General features: G+C 54.4%; 1 protein-coding gene across 2 annotated transcripts in view; it reads left to right on the top strand.

The window, feature by feature from the left end:
- STK10 (serine/threonine kinase 10) overlaps positions 1 to 23,127 on the top strand; it is a 48,225-nt gene that overhangs the window by 12,272 nt on the left and 12,826 nt on the right. Inside the window, exons 1-7 of one of the 2 annotated variants that reach the window (XM_080554732.1) lie at positions 14,378 to 14,524; positions 14,833 to 14,881; positions 16,856 to 17,005; positions 18,711 to 18,783; positions 19,509 to 19,703; positions 20,849 to 20,930; positions 22,041 to 22,175. In XM_080554732.1, coding sequence (XP_080410858.1) covers positions 14,393 to 14,524; positions 14,833 to 14,881; positions 16,856 to 17,005; positions 18,711 to 18,783; positions 19,509 to 19,703; positions 20,849 to 20,930; positions 22,041 to 22,175 — 816 coding nt within the window. In that variant the 5' untranslated portion in view covers positions 14,378 to 14,392. Of the gene's footprint in view, positions 1 to 14,377; positions 14,525 to 14,832; positions 14,882 to 16,855; positions 17,006 to 18,710; positions 18,784 to 19,508; positions 19,704 to 20,848; positions 20,931 to 22,040; positions 22,176 to 23,127 lie in introns of those variants that run through there. The other variant, XM_080554731.1, reaches the window with a different exon arrangement.

Raw genomic sequence — 23,127 nt, 5'->3', positions numbered from 1 at the left:
GGCAAACTATGTTCTAACTCGAGCTGGTTATAAATAGCCCCGCGAAGTTCAAGAGATCTTCACTGTGAGTTGAAAACCAGAGTTCGATTTTCTCCTTTTGCACCTTGTGAGGGTAGAAAAGGCAGCACCGATGAGAGCCTTTCTTCCCCACTCAGCCACTTGTTTTTGAAGGATTTGGTGGGAGGGTAACCCCACTTTTTGACTCATGCCTTAGTTCTATTTCAGCAACTGTAATGCACAATGGACAGTTGCAGCTCAATTCCCCTGGCTACGGAGGTTTGGGGACACAAAATGCAACCCCACGGGCTGCAAGGGCTAGTCGTGCTGGGCTGGAACAGCAGGTTCCTGCATTATTTTCCCCAAGCCCAGCAGGTACGCTTTTTTTCACCCCATCATTTTCTGTTAATTCTTCAGCACCAGAGGACAGTTGGTGTGAAAGGTGCTTTCCTGAGTGCTGCCACGGGACAGGTGCTGGGTGCAGGGGGCTGGAGAGTTTAAGGGCACATCCCCTTAAATTGCATTTGCTGACTCCTTGGGGTAACTCCCTGTATGTGAGCCGGAGGTGTGCTTATTCAGCAGGCACCTTTTGCAATGCCACCATGCATCAGTGTCCCTTCTGATTTCAAAAAAAAAAAAAAAAAGTATTGATGAAGCCCACGACTTCTCTGTGACATCCTCCTCGGAGGGGCTGCAGCACTTGGACTTTCTTTCTGTGCATTTTCGTGCTGCGAGGGAGAAGGGTTGCAAGTTGTTGGGAGATTTGATATTTGGATGGCTGCTAATCGTGATGCTGAGACGTGGGCATGTTAAAGCACAAAAGTAAATATGTGCTGTTCTAAGGAAGTGGAAGGCAAACATCTTTCCTAGGAGGGGACTCGGGATTTGGACAGATTGCAACTGCAGCAAAATAAATCCTGGCAAAATTAAAAAGGCAAATATATACCGAGCTTGGGTGGGAGATGGGGCTGCCTTATGTTCCCCTCTGCTCTACTGCTTCTTCCCTCCCTGCTTTCTCCTGGTCTGCCTGAATTTTGCACGCTGGCCTTGCTGAAATGTCAGCCCCCTCCCCTTTCCCTTCCACCTCCTCCCCGCAATAGGAAGCTTTGCCTTCCTTCCTGAAGGGAAAATGGATTGCAGATCTCCCCTGCTCCGCTTTTGTCTGAGAAGTGCTTTGTAATGTCATATGCTCGCCGACCTCCTAAAATTAAACTGCCTCTTTGAAGCTAATGGAACAAGAGCCTCCTGTATGAGGCTCTCCCGTGAGGGCAGGCGTTACAGCCCCGTCCATTGTTTTGGGGAGAGGATCGTCCTCTTTATTTAATTATTTGAGCGGCATTTGCATTTCAGTGCTCAGGCTGTTCTTATTAATGCTCTAGTGTTTTACTGGCTCTGAGGGAAGTAAATAAGCCAGGCTGTTATCCTGCTGGAAGGCTTCTAGTCTCTACCAGGTTGTCCCGAACCTCAAAGGCTTCTGCTTCTCAGTCACCAGTACTGCAGGGGACATAAATGCTGTCTTTCCTTGTCTAGCCTCCCCCATTCCATCACAATTTCTGCCTGTGCTGTCGTTTTGGCCAGCGCTTTCCTGCACCATTTGCAAATGGACTATCTGCGAGGTGGGTTTGTGGACCTGTGGCTCGGGCTGGGGGCACGCTTCTCGAGCAGGACCATGCTTTCTGGTTTGCTTGTGCTTGCTGCCTGGCGTGGAAAAGTGATGTTCAAAGCGAGGAAGGGGCAGGAGCCATAGCACAGCCACGCAAGGGGAGCAGACGTGCCCTGCCTCCCAGATGGCAGGAGGAGTGCTTGGGCTCTGAATAATTTATGGCTTAGTCTGTGCCACAAGCGGTCACAGCTGACGGTGCTGAGAGGGGCTCTTGCTAAATCAGTCTGTTGGCCGTTCCCTGGCTCTTGAACTAACAAGGAAAACATGTGAGGACACCTGGCCTTCAGAGGTGGCCGCTGCTGCAGGGGCTCCTCTCTGCGAGGCGGGGTGCCCATGGGGAGCCAGGAGGGGACGTGCAATATTAATGGAGCAAAAACCTTGCGTGCAAAGGGAAGTGGTGTGTCCTGGAGCAGCTTTAAGTACATAGCACCGAAATGAAAGCAGCAAATTGCTCTGTCTTTCATACCTGATCTGCACCACGCTGAGCCCACTGAAAAGCATGGGCTGGGCTTGGAGGACCCCAGTGAGTTCCCAAAAATACAACTGGCGATGTGACAGCATCCAGCATGAAATTCCTTAGCATATAAATCCTTTGCAGAGATGCAGTGCCCTCAGCCAGGGGTTGCTGTCTCGTTCCATTCCTCCCTCATCTTCTTCTCTTTGCTTGTGGCAGAGGCTAAGCAGCCTTGTGCTGGTTGAAAACAGCCCAGTGAGGCTTGCAAAACTGCAGTGTTGGGAGCTCTCATGATTTTTCTTTTATTTTTATTATAAGCCCTGTGGCATTTGATGTTCTTTTGCATAAATCCCAGCTGCTGGAAATAGGGGCACCAAATGAAAGCTGAGAATCTTGAGCTATTAAAAAAAAAAAAAAAGTCTGGTGTAGCCCTTGTGGCTGGGCTACATTTTTGCTTTTTTTTTTTTTTTTTTGGTGAAGGGTGATGTAGGACTTTGAAACACAAAGGCAAATACCCCTCACCCAGCATATGTGCAACTTTTTAAAGCTATTTTGCAATTGAGGAATGGGACTAAGCTATGGGTTTTGAACTCTTGGAATCAATGGTGCTGATATCATTTAGTACATGGGAAAGAAAAACAGCAGACCTCGCGTGCCGTGTCCCTCTTGTGATTTACGGTTTCTTTGTTTTTTCTTTCCAAAACAACACAAAAAGACTGAGACCTCAGAGGAAGGGAGGGCCTTTTGATCTGCTTCTGGGTATCACTGCTGCTTCCGAGTGCCTCCTCTTGCAGACAGAGGAGCGATAAGAGGCGGGGAGGAGAGCCTCGTTTGGACTGAGGAGTTCTGGCACTCCCACAGGAGATCTCTGCTCCCAGGACACCGTGGTGTCCCTACCCACAGCAGCAGGACAGCAGCATCCCTGGTACACAGCCCGTCGAGATGCTCCAGCATCACGTCTGCAGCGTGCTGCAGAAATTACTCAGGCTGTCGTCTGGCCCTAGGTATTTAATGCGACCACTCTAGTGGATGTACAGCTTTGTTAGTGAAGCACTAGGGAATTCTTTCTTCCCCCCACTCCTTTTCTATAAACCATGGTTGCTATAGCAAATGGACTTTTGAATAAACAGATGTTTCCTGGAGATCAAAGCAAAAATCACTGTACCATGCAGGTAACCCTGCCTTGCCAGAGCGTTTTGGGGACGGTTAATTTAATCAGCTTAGAGTTTCTTCTCGCTGGCCCGCTGTGTGGGTATGCAACTCGTACAGCTTGCAGATAGACCAGCTTTGTAGCTAGTCTTTGTACCTCCCTTACAAAAGCATTTTGCATTTTCTGTGGGCAGGCCCTGACCTGTTTAGCCAGGGACTTTTTGGATTGCCACCCCTTTGATATGGATGTTGACGGGAGACTTGGGCATTCTTGAAAATCCTGTATCATAAAGAAATGTTCATTATCCCATGCACTAGACTGCTGGGCTATGTAAAGCATCTGCAGCTTTTAATTCTCTTAAGTAGAAATACTTTTTCTGTAAAACAAACAAACAAAAAAAAGCTGATAACTCTGTCAGGCTCCTTAAGATTTTTATTAACGAGATGATTGCTACTTGCAGGAATGTTTTGCAGGGCAAGCAGCCGGAGCCATGGCTGGGTGCAGGCAGCAGACCCCAGCACGGGGTTGCAGTAGCAGAACAGGGCTCTGGGCTTCGGCCATCCGTCCCTGCGTGCTCCGAAAGCTGTTCGTGTGCCTTTACAGTTTCACTTGGCAGGAGCTTTGCAGTCCAAACTGGCCCTTCCTGCTTGGCCTCACGCTCTTGAAGCTTTGTACCGAGCTTCCTCCCCGAAAGTGCTCGGACAGTCGCTTGCAGCTTGCAAGACCCAAACCCTGCGTGGTGTTTGAGAGCAGCACAGCCCCCCGTTTGAGAGCAGCACAGCCCCCCGAGCACAGCTCTGCTGTCGTGCTCGTCGTGGCTGCCATGACGCTGTGTCTGTGCCGACGGGGTCGCACCTCACTGCAGAAACACAAAGCAATGCCACAACTGGGAGCTTTGTTAAGTACCTAGCCAGCCTCTTACAGGAACAAGCCTTGCCTTTCTCCTCCTCCTTTTCCACAGCGACAGAAACTTAAATTCATGTCAGTTTTGGCTGCAAAACAGTCTCTGTAACTTCTGCAGGGGATGGGTAGACAAGGAGAAGATGCGTGCAGATGTTGCTGCTCGAGCTGTGTCTTCAGCAGCCGGGACTCAGCAGGTGGGTGTCTGGGGGTAAATCCTCCCTCCCTGCCTCCTGCCTGCAAAGCAGGAAGGCTGATCTCTGCCTCTCCCTTACCCAGGTCTTTTGCTGCCTTTCCCAAAGCCGTGGAGCTCTAGGTTGCCTCCCGTCCTCCTCGCTGCTGTAAAGCTGGGCAGCACATTGCACGACAATATCTGCTCCATCTTGTGAATGTGAGCAAAGCTTTTGGGCTCCTGGCAATTCTCTGGAGATCCTGGGTAGAACTGGGGCCTTCTCTTGAAGCAGGGATTGCCAAGGAGCGATTCTGATCAAGCACCAGAAATGATTTATGCAGCAGGCGAATTACCATAGCAAAGCCAAGTTCAAGAGCGCTACTACAGGTAGCAACACGACAACACAAACTAGAAAAGGAGCCTTTGTGTATCATCCTCTGTAGAGGATAACGTTGCAAGAAAAGGTTATTGAAGCCCTCATAATGCCTTGTGATTACATACCCTTGTCATATATATGCTGCAGAACGCTTTTATAAAAGAGACTAAGTGTCATTATCCCGGTTATTAAAAGGGAGAGCTGAGGCACAGACAAGAATTTGCCTAAAATTTACCCAGCAGGTAAATGGTACCTGGGAATAAGTCCTGTGTGCTGCACCCCACTCCAGGGTTATAACCATGAGGCCATAGATTTATGAAAAAAAGGTGGCAGACAACAAGCCTATAGGCAAATTCTCTTTCAAAGCTTTTTTAAAACTTTGTTTAGAAATGAATCTCAATGAGCCACAATCCCACTGGGCTGGCTTACCAAGGGAAATGCTAAGGAACTACGTTTGCATTTAAGTGAATATTTAAGAGCTACCTGTGTATAGGAGGCAGCGCCTTGAAGCCCAGCTATGCCCTTGAACGAGTGATAGGCTACAGTTTTAGAGGCTGGTTTCTCTTTTTTTTTTTTTCTTCAGATATAGCCTGGAAGTTTTCATCTGGGAGGGAGGGATGTCACTCCACAGACCTCATGGCCTGGGGTGGTTTCCATTGGCTTCAAAGCCCTCACTGGAACAGTTAAGCAGCGATATTCTCATCCTCTGCGATGGATCCAGGCACCTTCTGGGGATGAGCTGAATGAAAAATTGCTTGTAGGGAGAGGCCAGGCAAGAGCGGAAAACCTGCCAAGTCCTTTGCCCCTCCTTCAGTGAGGTGTCCTCACGGACAGGCAGCCAGGCGCTGGCACTGCTGGCTGTTCACGAGGCTTGTCCCGGGTCAAACTCCACCTCTCACGGTGAGCTCTGCCCTCCTGGAAGGCATCGACTATCTCAGGTGCTGGCATGGGCTTGGGGCACTTGAGGTCACTGAATTGTCTCACTGAAGAAGCAAATTTGCTTCTGAGCTACCTATATTTTAAACAACTTTGCGCTTTTTGCTGCCCGTCCAATGATAAATGTGAGCTGAGTGGCCTCAAAACACTGATTAACCTGGTGAGAGAAGGGGGATCCCACCCGCTTTGCCCCATGCCTGGGCAGAGAGCCATTGCCTTGGTGTTCTTCTGGTTTCTATAGCAAGGGAGAACACCGGCCTTACTCCCCGCTCCGCGGAGCAGCCAGGCGTGGTGCTGGGAGCTGCTCAGCCTCATGCGTGGGTTGCTGGATGAGCCCCTCGTCCCCGCAGGCAGTGCTCATAAAGGCCCTTGTGCAGCACGCTTCACCCTTCCTGCAGCACTCGCTGTCCAGCTGCCACCTCGCTGCCCACGTTTCTTGCCCACCACTATTCCTGGATCCTCGTCCCTCTGGGACACCGGTTAGGAAAGCTGGGAACAGTGAATCCAGTGGGATTAGTTATCGCCCTTATCAAAAGTAACAAAACGCTCTGTGTGGTTCTAGCAAGGGGAAGGATGCTCTTTGCGATGTCAAAACCACGTGGTTAGCCTAAAAGGAGTTCTCACTTGCTCTGCCAAAATTCCAGTAGGAATAGCAATATTCCTGCCAGCCGGGGGGAATTAGTTCAAGGAAATATTTGGTCATCTTGGAGTGATTTAGATGTGAAAGAATTCATCCCCTGTCTCCCTGCGATCACCAGGAAGCTCTGTGTTTCAAGAGGAGCATGCAGTGCTCCCTGGCTTTGCTCTCGATAACGCTTTGCTGTTCCAAAATTCCCCAGGACATGGGTTTCCTTGTGCCCTGCATCTTTCCCTTGCTGGTCACAGAGACAGACCTTTTTTATTCCAAATATTTTTAATATTTTACTCTGTAAGTTATTTTGTTCAGAAGAAGGAGAGGGGGGAAAAAAAAAGGTTTATTATATTTAAAGTCTCTGAATGGTATCCTTGTCTATAAGGAAAATTGGCAAGCTGGGAACTCTCTCTTACAGAGATCTAATTATTTCACTTCCACCTACAGCATGCTTGCCGTGTCAGGCGAGCTGTTGACATTTGTTCTCTGTGGTAGCAATGAGGGCTTCTGCATTGTTCGGTGGCAGAACCAGCGTGTGCTGTGGCTGAAGGGGGGCTCTGCGGGTGCTGGGGCTCTGCGGGTGCTCGTTTGTCCGGGGCTGGTGAGCGATGGCTCACAGGTAACCCCGCCGTGCTACGTTCACCTCCAGCCCTTTGGCGTGTGCTGGGTGAAAAGCCTTGGGCAGGAGGGGCAGAAGGAAGGCATGAGCATGGGGCTGTCAGCTGCCTCCTCGCTCTGCTGTGCGGTGGAGGCTCGAGCCCTGGGCTTCGGATGGAGCAGGGCTGTGATAGTGGGATGGGTGCCCAATGTGCTTGTAAATAAAGCTTCGCCGAGCAGCACAACCCTTGACTGGAAGGGGAGGGTAGATGGGGCCAAACGATGTTCAAAAACCGCACCTGCCCCTGTGTGACGGGGAGAGGCAGGCTGTGTGCGCTCCCACAGCCGTTTTGGGAAGGCTGGCCTGGAGTCACCGCTCCCATCTCCTCTCCCAGCCTGCAAAGCAGCATAGCTTCAGAGTTAACCGCTGGAACTTGGGTCAGATGTCAACCAGACAGAGTAAAGGACATGCCCTTTGACCGTCGCTAAATGTGGTTTCTGTGCCTAAATATATCGCTTTGTTCTTTCCATCGACGGAGAGCAGCTCTGTCCTGTGGGGTTTGTTTTGGTCACAGCTCGAGCTCCTTTCTCAGCACTTGGAGGTGTGTGGTCATGAACAGCTTTCTCTGGGGCCACAAGGACAGGCTCAGCCTGCCAGCCTAGGGGATGGGATCAGCTGTGCCTTCCTGAGGTCCACATCTGTCATTTGTCTGGGTGGCTTTGGAGCAAATGGCCATCAATGTTCTCCTTGCTCCACCTTGTATTTGCTGCTGCCAGCGTGTCTGGACCAGCGGTGTCCTCTCCACGTGTTTTGTGCAGATCTTGGTCCCCACCCAGATGCTCCTGATCCTGCCAGAGACCTCTCAGAGCTGCAGTAATGAGCAGGGTTTGAGAAAGCAGCTAGCTGTTGCATCTCTGCCCTTTATTTTCCATGCCGTGTGTTACAGGGCTGAGAGGCAGTGTAGGACGCCAGCTGCAGCAAGCTCCTGGGTGACTTTGTTATCAAAAAAATGTCTCGGAAAGCTGGAATTCAGAGCCCGCTGAATGACTGTCAAAGGAACAGAGGAGGAAACCTTCCGCTCTTCTGGAAACAGCCCCGAGGGCTGCAGGAGGATGCTTTTCAGGATTGCTCCATCCCTGCCTCTGAGTCGAGACCAAAAGCCCTGGGGACCGTCTGGGCCCTCTGCTTCCCCCCGCTCCGACAGGGCTGGGGAAGAGCCTGTCTCGCCTGCGCCCCATGTGCCGCTGCTCCCCGAACCTCGTCGCAGACGGGGAGGTCTAGACAGCTTCCTCCATCCCTCCTGTCCCTCCCCCGGCACCTCCAACGCCGGGAGAGTCATCCTTTGTCAAGGGTGAAACGGTGCCAGGGTTGGCTCCGTGGGGAGCCTCCAGGAAAGTCGTTCACCCCCAGGCTGGCCGTGCTGAAGGGAGGCTCTGTCCTGCGCCGAGGCCAGGAAATGTTTTTGGTGGGTTGGGGCGGCTCACAGAGGGGCACTGTGCTCCCCAGGTGGGCTCCCCACGCACAGCAGGGTGGGGTGAGGGCTCGCCTGTGCGTTTGCTGTGCAGAGCAGGGTTGGAGAAGGGGGAGGAAGGCGCCGGAGGCTGCGACACCCTTGCTGGTGGCGGAAGGGCGGTGCCGGGTTTCGGGGCTGAAGCCTTTGTGGTTGCAGCGCAGCCCTTGGCCGGCTGCCCCTCAGAGCAGGGCTGGGGGCTCTGCGGGGGGGACCGACCCCGTGCGTGTCCCCAGCCCATGTCCTGCTGCATGGATAGCAGCAGGGACTGGCAGCGAGGGGGAAAAAGCTCTGCAGCTGCAGAGGCAAGTTGCTCAAGGCAGTGTTCTGCTCAGCTCGGGCGGTGGCACAGGCCTTGCGGTTTTTACCCGAGGTGATGCTGCTCGGGACTGCCTACGCTGCGGCGGGAGGAGGTCACAGACTTCCCTTTTTGGGCAGTCCCCGCGCAGAGGAGAGGGGTCTGCTCTCTCGCTGCAGGCTGAAAAGCAGCTTTGTAGAAGTCTGTGTCGTGGGGTGTCTCGCTCCTTCCTTCCCCCCTGTGCCTCCTGGGACAGCCATGAGCAGGGGCTGGCTGTGGGGCTGAGCCAGGCTGTGCAGCCCCACACCTCCTGCGTGAGCGTGGAATTTGAGTCCCTCACCTGGGTGTGCTGGGAGGAAAGAAGTGGAGCAGTGCCCGAGGGCGTTGGGATTCTCAGTGGCAACCCGTTACCTGCTCTGCACCCTCCTCGCCCTTCCTTTATGTCAGGCAGCTCAGCTCCTCTGCACCACGAGAGCCTGGAGGCAGCTGGAGCCTCTGACTTGCTCAGGCTCTTTCTTTCTTTCTCTCTTTGTTTCCCTTTTGTTGTGTTTCTGCTGAATGTGAAAGATTTCTTCCGACTTGCTCTGCCCCCACCCTCCGCTGTTTGCCTTTTCTTCTGCTTTTCCTGGAAGCGGGTGGGCCATGCCAGGAGGGCGCTGCCCGCGCCGAGGTCTGCTGCGCGGCGTTACCCACGCCTGCCGGCTCCGTCCTCGTGCCAATCCCTGCCGGCAGGCAGGGCAGGGTGGGCAGACTCAAGGAAACCCTGAGAAAGCAGAGATGGAAAAAACTGAGCTACAGCATTGCCGTGGGAGCCTTGTGCCCACTCGGCATCCTGTTGAAAAGGGAAGGTGGAAAGGGTGGGATCACTGGCAATGGGGAAACCTGAAAAGCATTTTGCTTTAGTGACTCGGTCTATAAACAGAGCAGTTTACTCTGCCACATACACATTTCTTATTCCCCTGGTCCTTCTGCAGCAGTACAAGGCAGGAGAGCTGGTGGCTGTGCAGGAGGGCAGCGCCACCACAGTACGTGGGTGACGGTGGCAGCACGGGGTGCAGGGTGCTGCATGTTGCCTTCTTCCCAGCAGCAGGCAGTCAGCTACACAAACCAAATGAAGCCCTTCCCTGCAGATTGCAGAGGAAATTGCTGAAGAACTTCAGTTTTGAAGTAGTGTCAGGGCCCTGCCGTGTGGGTCTGGCGGCAGAAGGATCCTGGGGACACAGAAAACCTCCCGTGCCTGCTGATGCACAGGGCACAGCGTGAAGGGAGGTGGCTGCGGTGCTCTGGAGCAATAAAGCAATGTGCAAGCAATGTGCAACTGCAAAAGCCACACCACAGCAAGAACCTCTGGTGCATTGGGAGTAAATGTGCTGTCAGCCGAGGGCTCCTCCATCCCAGAGGGACCCGGTGGCCTCCCAGCCCAGCCTGGTGTGCTGCTGGGAAAAGCCTGGCTGCCCACGGGCCACTGCTGCCAGAGATGAGCTGCCCCCAGCTTTCCCAGCTGATTCTTTTTTCTTTTTTTTTTTCCCTTTTTTTTTTTTTTTTGTGACTAGAAGAGGCATTTCTCCAGTCCACTGTTCCAGAGGGAACAGTTCATGGGCCTCTGCCCTCTGACATGCCAATTGGCTGAGTAAGGAGCTTGGCTGAGGGTGTGTCCTCTTAATCCTGCCTCAGCTGCAAACCTCAGTAAAAGTTCAGGGACATCAGCTGTCCCACCCCGGGCAACCACGCAGTGTTTGGTGAAATACCCTTCGAGATAAGATTTTCTCACTCTTTGTCATGTCACAGAAAGTTCCACGAGTTCCGACACACCCAGGGCAGAGCCCGTCCTGGGAGGAGCGTGCCAGCTCCGTGTCCTACCCAGGGGGGCAGCAGTGCCTCCGCAGGAGATGCCATTTACACTTTGGTACAAAGCTGCAAAGGTCTCTGATCCATCCACAGCGTGTTTATTTTCCAAGCTGGTGTCCCCCTGCCACCTTGCCCCAGGAGAGGGCTGGAGGGAACATCTGCTGCAACGTTGGACCTCCAAAGTCACATCTAGCTTGTGCAAAACACGCGGTGCACCTTGAACACCTGCATCTTTAGGAGCACTTTAATTTAATACATTGTGTTTTCATACAAATACACATATGCTTATCCTTCTAGGGAACACCACGATCGCTGGACCCACTGCTCGGGCTGTGGTACGGAGGTTTGGGAGGGCGGGCTCCTTCCTGCGTCTGCAAACCGGGTGCCCAAATCCGTTCCTGTGCGTGCAGCTCGCGTGTCCCCGCTGAGCTGCGCACCAGGCGGGTTTCTTGGCCGTGCTCTCAGAGCTGAGCTCTGCTGGGCTCTGGCTGTGTGGAAAGGCAGCCGGGCGTTGCTTTTTTTCAGTGGCAGGCGCTAACGATGAATAATATCTGCACATGCCTGTGATATGCATTTGCAACCGCCTTTGGGCTTATAAATGCACTTCTGGTGTGTTATTTTTACCTATACATTTGGTGCGGAGGCAGGGGGGAGAGCTGGTGCTGCTGCTGCTTCCCCTCCGGAGCGGGTGCAGCAGGCGGGCTGAGGAAGTCCCTGGATTTCTTGCATGGAGGAAGTCGTTACAAACAGGATGTTTGCCCCAGGCTGCTCGCTGGAGACCCCGCAGCTGGCGCTCAGCCCCTCTCAGCCAACTCCTGGGCCATGGGGCTGCACACCCAGCTCCCGTTAGTTGGAAGGAGCTGCTTTTGAGGGTATCTGCATCAGGGCCGAGACCCCCATGGGTCTCCAATCTGTGGCTCACAAGACTGCAGGAGTAAATTCGGGGCCAGGCGTGTGCTGTGCAGTGGTGCTGGGGCTCTGCAGCAAGCCCTGTCCCCATGTCTCACCCGTCGTGGGGAGAAGGCTGAGGGCAGCTGGGCACCGGGCTGGCACGGGGCTGAGAGGCAACGTGCAGCACCCAGATCAGCACTGCCACTAGGGAGGACTGATCCAGCTGTGCCTTGGAGGCACGTAAATAAAGGTGTAGTCCACCCATGAATTAAGGAACACGAAAACCGCCCTAAGTGAAGCATTAACCCGCAGCCCCAGCCCTCGGGTTCATCTCCTCACTGCACAGGCTCTTGCCAACAGCTCTTTATATTGTGCTTGTTCCTCATTGCAGCCAGCACAGCAAGGTGCCCACCCTGGGTGTCAGGTCCCACCTGACTGCTCCCCTGCCTTTTCCCTGCACGGCAGGCCTCCAGCCTGCATGCGGAGAAGGCTGCATGCTGCAGATACCAGGCCTGTGCCCCTACCTGGTTTGAAAGTAAAGCTTTTTTTGAACTGGCCCTGCTCCTGAAAGGAAGGTTTGTGTGTGTGAACTATAGGATTGGGAGTTGGATTTATTTAAATCAGGATTTCTGGGTTGAAACGAGCCCGTTAGGTTTTTTTGGATGTTCAGACTATCTAGCCACACCCGTAATTATTCTTTGGCATCTCTGCCCTTGTTGAAAATGCATATTTTTAAATTTCCCATATTTTCCATATTCCCAGTGCCTGGCTTGCAGCCCACTGTGCCTGCATAAACTCATGCTGTTTCAGAGGTACTGATTTCCCTAACATTCTCATCGCCAGACTGCGAACCAGAATGAAGCTCAATGGCGATGAAATGCAGCCCACGCTGATCCAGAGCAGGGTCTGGCGAGCTCAGCCCTTCCCCATGGAGAAGCTCAGCCTCCGTGTCCAGAGCCCCCTCCCGCTGTGCTGGCACCTGTGCCTTGGGGCAGGAGACCTCAGCACCCACCCTGCTGGGCTGTCGCTGAGCTGTCTGCACCCTGTTTCCCCCAAAATAAGTAAAGGTACAAGCTGGAGGATCTGCAGAAGGAGCTTTGGGGAATGCCAAGGATTAGCTGGGATGCACAAAGAGCTGTGAAACTGTTGAGCATTTGCAACAGAAGTACCCAAGTCACCTGGATGCCGTGTTAGCAGCTGATTTGAACTGGGTTGCTTGAAGTTTTGGGACTCCTGAGGCTGCTGAGATTTGAGAGCTGAGCCTGGTAGCATGGAAGAGCTTCTCCTCAGGTCTCCTCTACTGGTTGAACTCAGGGAGGCTGTTGCTTGAACCAAGGGACTCCCCCTCAGGCAGGAGATTCCCGAGGAGCCTGGCTCCAGCGGGAGCAGGAAGGGATTGCTTCTGCGGGATGAGTAAAGCTGCAGCTGTGGCTCAGTGATGAGGCAGGATAATTTGCACAGACAGGTTTTAGGCCAGACAGGCAGTGCAGAGAGGTGATGCTTGCACTTACAGGGGATCAGGTCTGCGCTGCGTTTGGGTGGGGACCCCAGCACACAGGCAGTGGCAGGAGGCAGTTCTTGCCTTTGCTAGTGACGTGCTGATGCAAGGTATAAACTCAAGCTGGAAAAAGTGCGGTAACATCGCCTGTTACCGAGAGGGCTCTGCTGGCTTCCTCCCTGCCAGACTTGTGCTCAGCTCTGAGTCAGTGCAGATTTGTTCTCCTGGTTTTCAAATAGTTTAAACCTATTCCCACTTGCTTCTCTCCATCTGCCTGTTCCCCCAGCTGCTCAAAACGCTTCCCTGCTCCTGGCCTCTGGTTGTTCTTCTCGGCTTCCTCCTCCAGTGCCTGTGCAATGCTGCCCAACCTGTCTGCAGTTCCCCTCTCGGCATCGCCTCCCCTCTCGCTTCTGGACCGGGGCCGATTCTCATGGCACGCTTGGAGGTGTGCTGCATCCCGGCAGGGAGTGCCAGATCCTGCTGCCCCTTCTCCAGAACAAAGTCTTCCACCGCAGCCCACGTCAGGAAAATACATTTCCCGTGTCCACGTGTAGGAACTGCGGGACGAAAGGCTGGGCTGTGGCTCGCCCGTTGCTGCAGGATGAGGCCATGGGAAAGAGGGAGCTTGGACCTCCTCCCTCAGCCACTGGTGCAGAGCTCAGATGGAGCAGGGCTGAGTTACGTGACCTCCCCTCGAAGGGCAGTTTCAGCTCAGGGAGCCGTGCTGGTAAACATCTCCTTCGCTGCATTCAGTCCTCGTCCTCACGGCGACCTCTGGCATTTCACCTCTCCGGTATGTCGCCCCGAGTCGCTGCCACGAGGAACAGAAGAGCTTGTCAGGGCATTAGGCTGTCAAGTGTCTCTTGTCCCTCTTAACCCCGGGCTGTTTGAATTGTTTCCTTTGCTTATCTGAGCGACCCCATCTGGGGTCAGCACCGAGCTGTCCCTGAGGAAGGATCCGACCGAATTGCACAGAGGCAGGGGACATGGGTGCGTGCTCTGGGCAAGCCTGTGCATCGGCGATGTGAGGACTGGGGGGGCGGCACCCCGCACAGGGCCATGTCCCAGGTCGCACACCGAGGGACTCAGCCCCCTGGGACCTGCATCCCGAGTGCCTAAGGGTGCCTGCAAAGAGCTGATGCTCCTGAGTGCTTCATGCCGTGGTCTCTTGGAGGTGCTGATAGCCAGGGGAAAAGTGGGGACAGGCAGGCGAACATGGGAGACTGGCAGGGCTCTGCTCGTGTCCCTTGGAGACAAACAGCAACAATCTGGCCAATGTACTCGACCTCTTTATTGACATATTTTTCCCTCAAATTGCTCAAAGTCAAGAGAGCAATGAACTACTGAGTAATGGAGGGGAAAAAAAAAACAAAACAAAAAAACAAAACCCAGACCCAAGCAGCCCTCCCCATCTCTTATTCACCAAACAAAATCCTGCCTGATTTCTCCCCGCCACGTCAGCTCCCAGCTATGACAGCTATCTCATCCTGTTGGCAAGGCCACGCATCTCTGGAGCAGCCCTCGCTCCAAAATGCTATCAAAAAAGTTGTAAACAAACGCAGCGAGCGGAGCTGGGGGCGACTGCTCCGGACGGGCCTCCAGGTAGGGCAGCGAGGCCAGGTGCCGCCGCTGGGGCTGCGGGGTGCTCTGCACCCCGGGGTGCTGCGGGCAGCCTCTCCCAGCTGGGTGCTGTGCAGGATCAGGCTCCGGGGCTGGGGTGATGGCTCGTGCTGGGGATGTGCCCCCGGGGAGGCACGAGGAAGGCGTTGAGGTCTGCACGGTGTGAAGGGGCAGCTTTGCCACGCGGGGAAGTGGCAAAACGAACGCTTTCGTTTCCTCATCCCTACCCTGCGGGCTTTTGCTGGGGACACCCAGCCCTGACTGTAATTCCTCTGTCTTTGTTTTCGCAGATCATGATCGAGTTTTGCCCGGGAGGGGCGGTGGATGCCACCATGCTGGGTGAGTGCCGCGCTCCGCTCCGTGCTGCCCCTGCTGCTCCCAGCCCCGTGCCCGGGACATGCTCTGCACTCGGGGCGATGCCCACGAGCATCCAGCTTTGGGCATGCTTCCAGGTTTAACCTGAAGGCAGCAGACAGCTCAGCCTCTCCAGCTACTGTTTCTCTCCCATGAGTTTGCATATTTTCTTACCTGGAGCACGAGGTGTGGCATCCCCTGGGTGTTTCCTGAGCTATTTTTGATGTCCTTTTGTGATTTAAATGCTGCTGGGATCAGCAGATCACAAAGCATGGGGGAGAAGGGAGAGTCTGACTGAAGGGGGAAGGAGGCTTTTAATATTTATTGGCTTGAGGGTGCTCGGGATCCTGTTCCCACAGCTCCCCGGGGAGGGCACTGGGGCTGAGGCTCTGAATGTAGGCACCCATCGTGGTGATTCCCTCAGGATGCCCTTGCTGACTTCTCCGTATGGTATCGGTCATCTGGGGAACCAGCCCAAGCATCCAAACAAACTGCAGTTTGCAGTAATTCCAGGAATCTTCCCGTTTTTAACTCCTCCCTTCCATGTAGAACCGCTGGGACTGGGAGCGGGTGGGTGTGCCCCAAAGCCACCCCCGGGCTGTGGGGACACGGGGAGGTGACGGGGAGGTGATGTTCCCTCCTGGAGGGCAGCACAACTCCCAGCTCCCATTTGTGAGAAGCCCCTGGGCCAGAGCCATGACTCCAGGGGGTTATTCCCTTTCAGGCCTCAGATATTTCCTAAGGCTTCACTTTCTCTTTATTTCCAAGAAAAGTGAAGCTGGACCCAAATTTATTGGTTTTGGTTCAGCCCCTAAAATGTGTGCGTCATTTAGGGAACTTCTTAACAATGGGTTCAGATCACTGCAAGTAAAAGTGCCTGTGCTGAAGTGCTGAAGGAAGCAGCGCCTTCCCCCTGGAAAACCTGAGCAGGAGTGCCCTGTCCCGTGGGACACCAAAATCCCCTTGGCACTTTCCTGGGGCCATGGCACTCGGTTCCTGGAGGACCTGGGAGGTGGGGTGGGAGAAGGGCACGTGGGGAGTTGTGAGCCAGGCCTGGCTGAGTGCTGTCACCTCCCAGCCGAGGGGCACCACGAGCTGGGGGCTGCATTAACTGAGTTACCAGAAGGTTGCCCACTTGCTGGGTCCATCCATCAGCCCCCACCCCAGATATGGAGCTCAGGTGGCTGGAGTCAGCTGAGGTTTGTTCTGCTTTTGGCATGCTCTGTGGTACGTTTGGCCACCATACAGGGTGTATATGCACAGCCCAGGGCTTGCAGAGGGAGGGAGGAAGGCTCGGCCGACGCTCACCACCTGGAGGTTTGCTGGGTGGCAGAGCCGTTGCTTTGGAAAGTGGCCTCAGGTGGTGAAGGTAGCCAGGCAGAGCTCAGCAGGGCAGTTGTGCCAGTGGTTGCATGTCCCTGCAAACTCCAGAGAAAGGGAGGGACAGAGTGGGATGATCTGGGTGTGCTGGTACCTGCTGCCACCAGAAAACCATCTTGGAGCAGTGGGTGGGGATCACGCACTGGGATTTGGCCCCGCTGCCTCCTGCAGCTGAGCTCGGCTCCCTGCTTTGTGCAGCACCATCCCCTCGTGTCCCCGTGCTGGGTGGGACCCAGCTCATCTGCAGGGTCCCATTTCCCAAACTTACAGGGACCCCACCATGCTGCAGTCCCCCCACGGGCTCGCTTGCCTCTCATCCCCACCATGGCTGCTCCTGGACCAAGCGGCTTGGCCGCGCATCCCTGGGAGGGAGCCGTGAACCAGCAGCTCCAAGCTGCCAGCGCTGGCTTTGAGAATAAATTACCCTAATGAGCTGATTTACATTGGTCTCCCACTGCTTTGACACACAGACAGCAGTTTTTAAACGGTCTGCTGGGTAGCCCGTGCCCTGCTGCTGCTGCTCAGGTGGAGCCCAGCCCAGATCCCCATCCCATTTACCTGCCCTGCCTCTCCCAACAGAGCTGGACCGGGGCCTGACCGAGCCCCAGATCCAAGTGATTTGCCGCCAGATGCTGGAAGCCCTCCACTACCTCCACAGCAAGAAGATCATCCACCGGGACCTGAAGGCGGGCAACGTGCTCCTCACCCAGGACGGGGACATCAAGCTGGGTGAGCGCAGGGGAGGCGCGGGCACTCGCTCGGTGAGCGGCCGTCGGTGACGGTGGTGCTTTTGGGGCCATTTCATGCTAAGGTGCCACGGGAGGCTGCTGTGGGCACTGTATCTCAGCAATCGGCTGTGCCCAAATGTGGCTGGGATTGAGGGATGCTCTCTGCAGGGCTGGGACTGTGCGTGGGTTTCACAGCCCTGCCTCTTGTCTGCTGAGCTTGGGCAGGAAAGGATGGGGAAAAACTTATTTTTACATGGGGGGGCTGAATCCACCATCAGGCTGTGCTCAGATGGGGAGTTCTCTTAATAGCTGCTGCAAACAGAAATGTGATGTTGCTTTCTGTAACCCGGCAGGGGTTAAAGACAGTTGGGAAGGAAATGGTTGGGAAGAGTGGAAGCTCTGCTGCCTGGTCCTGAGCAGGCAGTCGGGGTCAGCTCTCAAACACACTGCCCCACAGATAGGTCAGTGGGAGAGGAGATGGGAAAGGGGCCATCGGTGTCTCCCTCCTCGGGGATCCCAGCCCATGTGTACCCCACGTGCTGGCATCAGGAAATCACTGCGATGAATGTCCCCAAACACAACCGAGCACAGCACCGTGGTGCGGGGGCTCTGCGCTAAACCACGGGAGAGAGGAGACACCCCCCAGCCCCAGCCAGAGCCTTGATGGACTTTTTCTTTCATGAATTGTTTAATCACGTTTTGAACTTGATTTTTATGTGTTTTGGCCTGCTGAGCATCCTGTGAAGGGTGCCAACTGGCAGGGCCGGGAGCTGGAAGAATTCGTCTTATCTCCAGAGCAGGTCTGGTGGTGACAGGGCGAGTTATGCCAAAGGGTGGCCTTGCCAACTCGCTACAGGTCTGAGTTCAGCTCGTGTCCAGCTAGCTGCTGGGGGATGAGAAGGTCTGATCAGAAAGGTGCAAATCCCTTTTAGAACCTGCCAAGGGGTGCAAGCAGCTGTGGGTGTTCATGAGATGTGTCTGTGGGTGCCGATGGAGACTCAGGGGTGGCCTGTACAGCAGGAACCCAAGCACAGCCCTCCCAGGATGATGGAGACCTTCCTGCGACCATGGGCTCTGCTCAGCCATACGAAATGCTCTGCTGGGTTGAGCCAACGGGGACCCACAGTCAGGGAAGCCCTGGGCCCAGGGTGCGGATGGACAGCAGCTCCTCTGAAGGTCACCAGGGATGTCGTGGAAAGAAAACCGACATGGGGTGGGCTCAGTACCCACCTCAGGTCTTAATGGGTTGGGTTGGCTTCAGCAGCTGTCTGTAGGAGGACAAAGTCAGGGAACGGCATCACACAGTACAGGGTTGAAGGGGAGGCAAAGAATATAACAGTGCTTTGTTTTTTCGGGTGTAAAATGAGACTTTTTGCTACGAAATAGTAGTGCCGAGAGAAATTTGTCATGGAGCTGCTTTTGTTTGTGGAAAAGGTCTCAACTTCCCCGTAAATATGTAGGGTTTGGGTTACAGCAGGGGTGGCTTGTTCTGGCCTTGTATCGTACATGGGAGGGAGAGGTCCCTGGTGGCTGCGTACCCAAAAGCAAATTGAATTTCTGATGCTCAGCTTAGAGGAAACAGCACATTGTATCATGTTCTTTCTTTAAATGTGTGTTTGCTTTTAAATCTGCATTTCAGCCAAGTGTGCTAATTCAGAAGGGCCTTTCAGTTTTCCTACAGCATCTAATGTTACTGCTCTTTGCAGCTGACTTTGGAGTGTCTGCCAAAAACATGAAAACCTTGCAGAAGCGAGACTCCTTCATTGGGACCCCTTACTGGTGAGTGACCTGATGGGTAAGCAATGCCGTGTTCGTAAGGAGCCGTGTGATGGCTTCACTTCTGGAAATCAGGCACACTCAGAAACACGGAGCCGGTGGTGTTTGGGGCGTGTTTGTCCGTATTGCCTTACCAAGCATGGGCGGGAGGATTTTTTAACAAGGAGCCTGGGCCAGCGTTGGCATGTGGAAGGGTTTCCTTTGCCTGAAGGGAGCTGTGAGGAGCATCGGTGGCATGGGAGCATTGCACAGCACCAGTGCCCCGAGGTGCTGCCGTGCTCCAGGCTCGGAGGAGCGAGGGACGCACATGTGCTCGCGTGTGTGCTCTGGCTGCTCCCCTCTGCCTGGGTGGTGGAGTGTGCTTTGAAGCAGCTCCAAGCACATGAGCACAACGCCTCGCTCCAGAAATGCAACCTCTAAATCACCCGAGTCGCTGAAGGAACGGGGTCGGCGAGTATTAATTTATTGTCTGAAGCAACATCCGTGCCAGATGTCAATGGCCTGAGGGTTTTCACGGGCTGCTTCGGCTGTTTCGGCTGGTCTGCATAAGAGGGAGGAGGTTGGACCATGACCCTTAGAAAAGATGCTGCTACTTCCTAAACCCAGAGCTAGGAGGAAAGGCCATTTTTTGTGCCATGCTGCAGATTATTTCAAGCACTTTTAATCTCTGCTGAGAGGCATGGCAGCAGCTGTGGCATCATCCCTGCTCCTTGCTGTGCCCCTTGCAGGATGGCCCCAGAGGTGGTGATGTGCGAGACGATGAAGGACACGCCGTACGACTACAAAGCAGACATCTGGTCCCTGGGAATTACGCTGATCGAAATGGCCCAGATCGAGCCGCCCCATCATGAGCTCAACCCCATGCGAGTCCTGCTGAAGATCGCCAAGTCCGACCCTCCCACGCTCAGCTGCCCTTCCAAATGGTGAGGGGGGGCCCTGGCTGGCAGCTCCTGGGAGGGGGCACCCTGGGATTTGTGATGCGCACTGCAGTGCTCCCCCTCGGAAGGTGCAGCTGCGCAGCAAAGCCTGGAACACACATCTTCCAGCTTGTGCAGTATTCCAAGAGAGAAAAAATAATCTTTTATCACTGTGCTGTTTAATTTGAGAGCCTAGCGTAGGGTTTGGGGTCCAGCTGTGTGCCTGGGGCCCTGGGCACTGCTGTGTGAAGGAAGCTGCTCGGTGTGGGGTGCGATGGAGCAGGCGCTGCAGGGCTGTGACCATGCTGCAAGTGCCAGGGCAGCATGGAGGAAGCCCCGGTAGCCCTGCTGGGTGAAGCAGGAGGGGTCCTCTCGTTAGTTTCAAAATGTCCCATTCTTATACGGAAGGCAAATTTTCCTCTAAAGCTGGAGGTGGCCAAGAACTCCAGAATTCCTTTCCTGGAGTTTGGAAACCTTCTGCATTTAAAATGAATCCCAAATAATAATAATAATAAAGAAATCCAACCTATTCATTTGATTTCCTGTTGTGACTAAACATGCTGCCTGACAGCCTGCAGCAAGTTGCTGGGAGAGTAGTGGGGCCACAAGTGCAGTTACAGGGTTCAGGTGGCAGGTAAGCATCGAGCCCGCTGCTCCACATAGGAGTGCTTCCTCTGGGGCTGCTCAGAAGCCAGAACTGGATCTGGGACACACTCTGTATCCGGGAGCTGCTCTCTGCAGGCTGATGTTGCCCTTCTGTGGGGTTTCTGATCCTTCACAGTGGTCCTGCCTCACTGAGGCTGAGGGGATGGATCCTGGAGCATCCTTGTCCCCAAGCTTCACCTGGGAAGCCAAGTGTTGGTGCCCTCTCCCAATCTCTCTGTCCTGGCTGTGGGCACAGTGGCCAGTGCTCAGTCCTGCCGTCTTGTTGCCATCATGGGTAAAGGAAAATCTAATCCCTTGCTTGACCAGGTTGATGATTCTCTTACAAATAATCAGAATAATTGAGCACTGCACTTCCCATGCTGTGAGCGCAATGGGGATCGTGGTCAGATGCAAATAGGGACGCAACCTACAAGAGATTGAGCAGACCCCTGGGGCATTTGAGGCCTTTCCCTCTTCTGAGCTTCTGGCAATGACTGTGTTTGAAGGTCCCTGGAGTTCAGAGACTTCCTGAAGACGGCACTGGACAAGAACCCAGAGACCCGGCCCAGCGCAGCCCAGCTGCTGGAGGTAGGGACCAGCACCGGCCCCGGGATGGGTCTGCACTGGTACCTGTGTCTTCGTGGGTCCCTGTGTTTGTACATCCTCATTCTTTCCTCCTCCTTCTACTTTTTTCTTTAACTGAAAAAAAAAAAAAAAAAGAAAAAATAGAAAGTGTTCATGGTCCTAGAGTACTTAGCCACTAAAATGCTCCAGATGGAGCAGCGATGTTTTTCCCATTGGAGCAAATTGCAGAGCTCCTATTGATGCCAGCTGAAGTAGATGTGGCTCCCATTTCCTAAAAATGCCCATGTGGCAGTCAGCTTGCTTTATAACTGATTATACCAAATTTAAATCCAACCCTTTTCCTCCCGTCCCCTTCCAAAATAACAACGAAACCCTACAAGGTGCTTTTTTTTTGCACTGATTGCAAATGCTCTGTCTGCATCACGGACTTGTTTGCTGCATCCTGCACATCCTGCACATCCCATCCAACTTGCAGCTCAGCTCAGCGTGTGCTGGGGGCTCTGTCCCCACATGCACAGGGTGCTGTGTGGAGGTGGGTGGGAGAGGAGCAGCTCCACTTGTCACCGGTGGGCGCATGTTTGCCCAGCTCAACAGGAGGAAGCGCACGATGCGCTCTGGAAACCAGAGGGACTCCCCAGCCTCTTGACGAAGCTCAGCACAAACATGCCACTGTTTGCTGAGTGATCTGCGCCCAATTTCAATTAAATCTTCCCCCAGCCTGTGTCTGCGTGCAGGCTTCCCGCTGCCCTGCTCTGCCCCAGTGATGTCTCGTGGGCTCGGACCTGCATCGGGGCTCAGCCTGCCCACAGCAGGGGAGGGCATTGCCTCTGCAGCAAGAGCCCCTTGTTTAAATGCAGCTGGTGCTTTTAGGGGGGAGATGTTAAAGCAGCTTTGCAGAGCATCGTGCTTTGAACGTTTGCAGAGCTGGCACTTAACCTCGGCATCATTTCCTCCCTTGTACTAAGCTGTAAATCCATTTAGGGGGTTAAGCCTCATGATGCTGGCGAGAACCACGTCCTTAGGTCTTTGCAGTTGTTTAAAAGCAAGGAGTGATCCTTGCCGTCCTTCTGTTTTTGTGTGCTTCACATAGGTGTTTTGTGCTTGGCTTTTCAGCATCCCTTCGTGAGCAAGGTGACCAGCAACCGAGCCCTGCGCGAGCTGGTGGCCGAGGCGAAGGCTGAGGTGATGGAGGAGATCGAGGACAGTCGGGATGAAGCAGAGGACGACGACTCGTCAGAGTCCGCCTCGGTGAGCGCTGCCCTGCCAGCCCCGCGCCAGGCTTTGCACCGAGTGGGGCTGCAGCGGGGGGAAAAGCCCCCAGCCTGGCTCCCAAAGGCTGCTTCGTGGCTACTTCCCCCAGACACCCATGGGAGAAGGCTGCTGCTTTGCTGGGGCCCCTCTGGTGGATGGGAAAGCAGTTTTTTGGCCAGGGAGCAGCCGTGTTTCGGTGGCTGCCAAGGGCACAGGGAAACAATGGCGCTGGCGGGCGGCCCAGCTGTCCACTCGCAGGAGGGGTGTGCACAGAGCTGCTGCTGTGGGCAAGGCTGGGTTACGTGCGAAGGATGGAGAGCCTGGGTTTTCACCGAGCTGCCTTTCTCCTCCACCCCTTCTGCCAGGCAGTGCTGTCTGCACGGGGCTTGGGGTGGCCGGTGAGTGCGCTGAGCACCCCTGGCTCCAGCTTGTGTCCCGCTGCTGCAGTGTGGGTGGGAGGATGGCAGGTTGCTTGTTTCTCGAGAGAGGTCGTCCTTGAAAAGGGAAGCGACAAATCCTGACTTAAAACAGGGTCTAAAGTTGATCTGGTGGGCCAGGAGCAAAAGGGCTGTGCGTGGGCAGCTCTGAAGGCGCTGGCAAGGGGGAGCTTGGAGGGGATGGAGCCCAGGCTTCCTAACCCTAGGAGTGGTTAGGAAATGCCACTCCCCTTCCCAGTCAAAGAAACAATGACTGGGTCTAAATAAAAGTAAAAGATGTTTCTATGTGGAACAGGACCTGGTGCAGGCCATGGCACAGTGATGCGGGCACCACCAGCCCCAGGAGGGAGCTGGGCTCCCAGAAGGAGCACGGCATTGTGGCTGCCCAGGCAGCTTTGCTGCAGATCATAGATGTCCCAAACCCTCTGATCAGTAGCAAAAGACAGTGGTGAATCCATGGTGGTGCTAGCCAAGAGAAAAGGGATCCAGTATGCAAACTCCTAGGCGGCCTC

The sequence above is a fragment of the Anser brachyrhynchus genome (genome assembly GCF_964034855.1).
Source record: "Anser brachyrhynchus genome assembly, chromosome: 14".
Lineage (NCBI taxonomy): Eukaryota > Metazoa > Chordata > Aves > Anseriformes > Anatidae > Anser > Anser brachyrhynchus.
Note: the sequence above shows the minus strand (reverse complement) of the source record. Positions and strands in the feature narration are given on the sequence as shown.